General features: G+C 38.3%; 1 protein-coding gene across 1 annotated transcript in view; it reads right to left on the bottom strand.

Moving 5' to 3' along the window:
* Positions 1-461: 461 nt before the first annotated feature.
* LOC148823415 (BMP/retinoic acid-inducible neural-specific protein 3-like) overlaps positions 462-6,527 on the bottom strand; it is a 186,327-nt gene continuing 180,261 nt past the window's right edge. Inside the window, exons 6-7 of the mRNA XM_088927404.1 lie at positions 5,058-5,280; positions 462-2,563 (exon numbers count right to left, since the gene is read on the bottom strand). Of these exons, the coding sequence (XP_088783530.1) occupies positions 1,447-2,563; positions 5,058-5,280 (1,340 nt within the window). The 3' untranslated portion in view covers positions 462-1,446. The remainder of the gene's footprint in view (positions 2,564-5,057; positions 5,281-6,527) is intronic.

Raw genomic sequence — 6,527 nt, 5'->3', positions numbered from 1 at the left:
AGCATTTTATCTTTTAATTCACAGGAAATTGTCTGGGTAAATCTCCGAACCCTTTTTCTGAATAGTCCTAGCAAGCAATTTCATTCTTCAGGAAATAACTATATATCTATTCCAAAGCTTTAAATACCACTCTCTTTAGGAATTCAAATTTTAGTAAGTTTTGTATGCTCTTGTGGTCACAAATGTGAGTGACATACAGATTAATTACCTAGTTACAACCAAACATGCTAGATGTGCTAAATAGCTTCTTCTTAACTGTTCTTCTGTTGTTATTGTAGAGGTGAAAGTGAAAGAGTTATCCATTATCAGAGTAATGAGATTGATAACACTTATTTCCTTTTAAGTGTTGTTTTTAAAGAATATATTGACGTGATATCTTCAATTCTCTAGTATATGAGAATGAACATAACAAATTTAAACAGACTACTAAGTGTGCTTAACTACCAGGACAAAGATTATTATTAGTAAGGCATTAGACTTTTATTCAGACTAATTGTTTGTTTTTTGGCATTTGCAGTTGTTCAAATCCTATAATTAGCCTTTAAAAACAAAACATAACTTAAGATTTCCAAGAAGATATTTACAATGAAGAGTTTTGTGAATCATACTCTGTGGTCTGAAGGGTAGTGTGAAATGTGTCTAGCCTAGGTAATCACCACTGTCTCCTTGGAGCTGTAAAAATGGTTGAGCTCCTAGCATCTGCTCAAGTCACATTATCTTCTACGGTTCGCCGCACATACCTGAACAACACAAAAATATCTAAAAAAAACAACAAAAGAACTCTCTCTTTTTAGTTGAGTAGGTTATCTGATAGAAAGAAGACCCTCAATGAAGAAATCTTTAAAAAAACACAACAACCAATATCTTCATACATGAAGATTCACTGTAGAGAAAGCAAGAAAGCAGAGAATTTTAAAAGACATATGTATCACATGGGACATTTAAGGTTCATAATATAATAATCAGACCTGGGATTCATTCTCTATTCTCCTTCATCATAACATCCACTGCAATGAAATCTCTCATAAAAATAAATGCCTGAAAATGTCTTTTTTTGTTGTTTTTTTTTCCACACTTAATGAAGTCCTTTTGTAGGTGAACTTTTGATAGGAACATAGTTCGTTGCTTTTGTACAGATATTATCTAAATGGTTTGACCTACTTCACTGAGTTTACTGAAAAAAGCTGTGCTTTAAAAAAATATCTAATAAGCTCCAATCTCATGTGCTGACATTAAGGATCTTTTCTGTTGAATACTGAGTTCATCACACTCCTTGTTCCCATCAACCCAATGATGGGTTGCCATTAAACAGAGCATGCATGCTCAATGGTCTATTCTGTGTAAATATACACACACCTTGCAACTATTTAACATGTGCCACAAAACAAACACGAGACCTTTTTTTGTTTTAAAATTGCAGGCCACAGCAAAAAGATGTTATGGGGGCTAGCTGCACAGCTGGCCCAGTTCCGGGTCAGAGGAATTGGGCAGCTTAGAGCTAAACATCTGTAGAGAGTCTCGAATTCTAACCACCTCGCTGGTCGAGAGCTTCAGCCTGTGACGCAACAGGCAAGAAAAGAGGTCCAGGTGTTGCTGGCCTGGTGGGGAGAGTCTGTTGATCCTGTCTCGCATCTCCAACAGCATAAGGAGTGCCGAGTCCTGAGATCCCTGAGTGTAGGGATAGTCAAGTTGCAGGATTAAGTCTTTTATCCCTTCTGGGTCAAAGTGCATGCTATACCCAAAAACTCTGAAGCTGTTTATCTTCATGTAACCCAGGTTGGACGATCGGTCATCAGGGTCTAAGGGCTCGTAGAAGATGGTTTCATTGCTGTTGGGGTCATCAGACCTTATGCGGCTCCGCAGATAAATATGAACGGTTTCGAAAAAGGATTTCCACTTGCTGCCCAGTATTAAAGTCCAGTTGTAACACTGCAGTGACGGATCCAGTTTAGTTCTTTCCCAGTCTGGGAAATCCTGTTGGTTCACCGGCATGAACCAGCTTTCAGAATGACTGCCTCCGAAGGGATTGACATAAATAGCGGGTACCGGTTCCAGGGTGCTGTTTTGGGTGGAGCAGATCTGAAAGGAAATACCTAGGAGTATGTGGATCAGGTTGGACTTGTTTTTGTTGCTCTTCAGGGTGAGCAGCATGCGCTTTCGCCAGGATGGGTTGAACCAGGTGCCGAGACGGACATCGCTGCTGATATAGATGGCATGGATCTCCATCCTGCTGTCCAGGTGCTGCAGGAGATACTTCGCTTCTGCATCTGGCACATCTGTGTCGAAATTGACATAGTGATCCAGAGAACCTGCGACAGCTGGTCGGCAGGTACCCTGATGCAGCACGTAGCCGGGGTGGCAGCTGTTGCAGCGAGTGATGTTGTCAGGCGCGCAGGAGGCACAAGCTGCTCCTTCTGCCACTAAGCAGGGAACGGTCCCCTGGCAGACCAAGTGCTCAAAGGCACATGTACAACTGTGTGCTTCTTCAGAAAAGGTTCCTGGAGCACTGTGCTCAGTGCAGTACAGGACAGACTGGGCACGATTCAACCAAAAGCTTATGGGCCTGTAAAAAAAAAAAAAGGGAGAAAAAAACAGGTCAAAGCTTATACTGTTTTTCTAATGCTAAATATTCTTGAGAGGAAAGAAATGAAATTTGGGGTGTATGAATTATAAATGAAAGGCAAAAATGAAATCATGCACATTATGAAATAAGCACATCCTATATAGGAAATGTCAAATTCAACATTTTTTCTGGCATGTGAAGTTAATAGTTTAGATTATTTCATGCAGTCACATATAGTTACCAAATTTTATTTTCTTTCCATGCGGTTATTACATTTTTAGTGAGTAATATTCTGCTGGGATTGGACTCCCATAATAAACATTGCCTGCCTACATTAGTTTATTCACTGTTTACTGTTCCAGCAAGATGCTTTATCAGGGTTTTTTAAATCAATACACTTCACAGTTGTACGTGTTTCAGCAATGAGCACCTTAATAATTCTGTCAAAAGTTTTATAGGACAAATTAGTTGCCTGAAGAAACAGCTTTTGGACAGTTGTGTAATAAAACTGAACTAAGAAGAGTGTTGGTAGTGATAGTTAGTTAGGTAGTGAAACATAGCTAGATTCCACTCAAGGGTCAAAATGATCTACTGAAAGAATTTAACTGGCATTTGGAGGAGGCTGCTTGCTTTGTAGCATTTAAAAGAGGTGAAAATGGCTGGGAAATGGTGGGATTTTTTCTGTTTGTGACCTGGAGTGAACTTTTAATTTGTTTTCTGTTGGTATGCCCATTAAATATTCAGAGTTGTATATACATAATGAATGGATTTACAACTGTAACAAGAATGGGAAGTCAAATTGCTGTTTTCTTTATCAGACACCACAAACTACAAAAAGAAGAAGAAAACACTTGCAGCTGTTTGTATTCTTAAAAAAAAACACCACATTTTGCGTTTTTGGTCCGATCTTGAATTTATTAAACCTAAAGCACACGTGTCTTCATTTTATTATCTCACTTTCTCCCTTTTTTACAATTCATAGAAAACTGTTTTTTTTCTAACAATGTGAATGAATTACTTCTGCGTATCTAAGTCTTGCAGCAAAAACATGCAGAAAAATGCAATTTATGAGTGGGATGACAGAAGAAGACTCCAATTACAAAGAAAGAATGGTCTACTGTAATGTTCTTTTTTTGGCAGTAAAATGTCTCAAAGCTGTGATTGCATGAAAAGAACAACATTCCTATTTAAGCAGGAGGAAAATTACTTTCCATAGATAAAAGCCACATAATTCTTAGAAACAGAAGGCACAGAATGTCCAATGATAAGAAAAAAGTTCCAATCTTGTTGGCAATCTCAGGGGACTGTTAAATTGTAAGCACCGACCTGTCAGTCTTCCCAAGCTCTTGATTACTTGATAGCTGGAGCAACTATCCAAGATATTCTTTTCTGAGAGGAATTCCCTACTTTCCCTTGCACCCTCCCTTGCCAACTCCTGTCTTCAACACACAACGGATCAAGATCTTAGGATGACTCTTCCAGTCCAGTTATAATCACCTTCTGCCCACTTGTCTCCAGTTCTTCCTTCTCTGTCATCTAAATATTGGTGTGTACTTCTGAAGGCAAATATGCAACACTGTGCAACACGATGTTCAGGTGTCATTGAAAACAACTGCGGCTGCTATGTTTTAGAAGTACAGGTACATTCTGATTCATTTAAAAAAAAAGTGCCGGCTTTAACCTTGGGCAGTTTACATAAAAATAGTGAAAGGTGTTATTATCAGTCCATTAGCCACTGTTTACACAAGTCATAGCCTCTCCTTCCGTTTGTTCTGTTCCAAAGTTCACGTTCCGGGTAATAAAACCTCTGGGTAGGCAGGCTTCAATGACAGTTATTTAAAAATATAAAAACACACAGAAACAAAAATCTGCTGTGCGCTAGGGTGGGAAAAAACGCAGCCAGCACTTTGTATCTTTAAAGCTGTAGTAGAAAAACACACGCCGTGGATATCTGAAATGCCTCTGATTTATTACCAAAACACTTGAAGCTGCCTTCCTGAGCCCTGACTGGAGCAGCACTTTGAACATGAGAGAGACACTCTCACATGGTGAATCTCACATACAGTACCCGTTGTTTTACTGTTTTATTCAGATCCAGCAGCCCTGAATCAATTATTGAGTGTGCATTATGATGCTTCAACTGCTCCTGTTTGGGGTCATTTGAACGTAATTTAGGGGATAATTTTAGTTTGCGTTGTAGACCTTTAAAAGGAGATTCATGCTTGACAGCTATTTCATACTGTGAAACCATTTTGGAGCGTTAGGCGTTGCCCAAGATTTATCGGATGTTCAGGATTTTCTTCCTTCTGATTGAAGTGACATGCTGGAAAAGTTTGACTTAACAGTAATTAAATTCTAAAAGAAGTGAGACACCTTTTAATCGGAAGTCACCCCTGTTGTTATTTTCACTGTTTCTGCCTCCTGCGGTGATTAACTTTCTAATTACGAGCTGCTGATTGATGTGGATCATTTAAGGATGTTAAGTGTGTCTTACCTTTCCCTAGGGAGGCTAATCTTTGGTTGTTTTGGGCAGCGTTTGCTTAGAGTAAAGAGCTTTCGTACAATCCTTTGGGCTTTCCCCAGTAGTTGCTTGGTGCTTGCATCCAGCTGTCCATAGCGATGCTGCAGGCTGGAATCTGCAGTCCAGTACTGCAGTATCACCGATGTGTTTAAAAAGCGATCAGCTGGGAGTCTCTTCAGAAAACTCTTGTATTCATCTGAGGATACAAAAGAACTACAGTGAGCTTTTCCATATTCCAGCAAGGAGGCTGACAGCATTGTCACAGCGGATACGGTACCGTGAGAATAAACAAAACAATAATCAATGTAATCCAGCCTTGCAAAATTGCCTTTTCTCAATTTTATTTTTGAAAAAGCCATGGAAAGAGCATTAGAGCTAGCCAGCTTGCTAAGTGTAACCTTACAATTCAATTATATATTAAATGGACAGAATGTCAGCACATTAATATCTACATTACTCAGGGGCTCATTTTCACCACATTTCTCCAATTAGGAGGTCAAAACCATTTGTGTTAGCCATCCCTTTAGAAAAAATATACATACAAATTGCAGTATGCAAAACCAATAATCTTAATATAGTTCACTCTCTTATTCCCCTGTGCTAAGCTTGGCAGGAAGAAGCAGAATTGCTTTCCAGGACACTGGTGGCTCAAGCTATTACAGTGCTCAGTGAACCCATGTGCAGTATGGGATCATTCTAATAAAGATAATACCAAGTAACAGCAGTTAGTTTAGAGTGATTTCCAGCAAATTTGACAAAACTGCTACAATCACAATTCACCCTGGCATCTTCAACCACATATTGCGAGGAAAAAAAATCTTTGGCAATGTACAGTAACTGTAATCCCTTGGATAAATCAACTGCTTATTAGGAATAATCTGGCAAGTGACGTTGCAGTAAAATCCTTTATTTTTGTTGTTAAAATAAGGGCTCACAATCTCATGCCATGAAACCCAATGGAATGGATTTTGGGGGGAATGGAAAAAAAATATAATAATTATTTAAAAGTTATCAACAATTCAATAAAAAATGGGACATTTTTTAGGAATTTTGAATATGAAACCTTTAAGGTATAGATAAACCTATCCATTTTGTAGGGAATATGGTTGAAATATTTCAATAATAACCAGAATTTGGTTTTGATTCCTAGTAAAATAAAATACAAATAGATGTTATTATATTTTTTTACTTCCTTAAAGCATGGCAATGAAATATTTAGCAATCTGTAAAATCTCGCACACAGATGAAACCCTTTTAAACAAAATTGCCTTCATTTATGATTCTGCTATGTTTGGCTATGGAAAATAGTTATGAATTCAACAGCATATTAGCCTGGAATTAGCTGCTGCAGTCAGCAGCTTACAAGTCTTCACATTCTCTGAAACATTGATAGCCTTTGGCAACATTAGAATCCAAAGCACAAACAGAATTTTTTACATCTGT

This window comes from Atractosteus spatula, chromosome 11, assembly GCF_055471065.1.
Source record: "Atractosteus spatula isolate fAtrSpa1 chromosome 11, fAtrSpa1.hap1, whole genome shotgun sequence".
Classification (NCBI taxonomy): domain Eukaryota; kingdom Metazoa; phylum Chordata; class Actinopteri; order Semionotiformes; family Lepisosteidae; genus Atractosteus; species Atractosteus spatula.
Note: the sequence above shows the minus strand (reverse complement) of the source record. Positions and strands in the feature narration are given on the sequence as shown.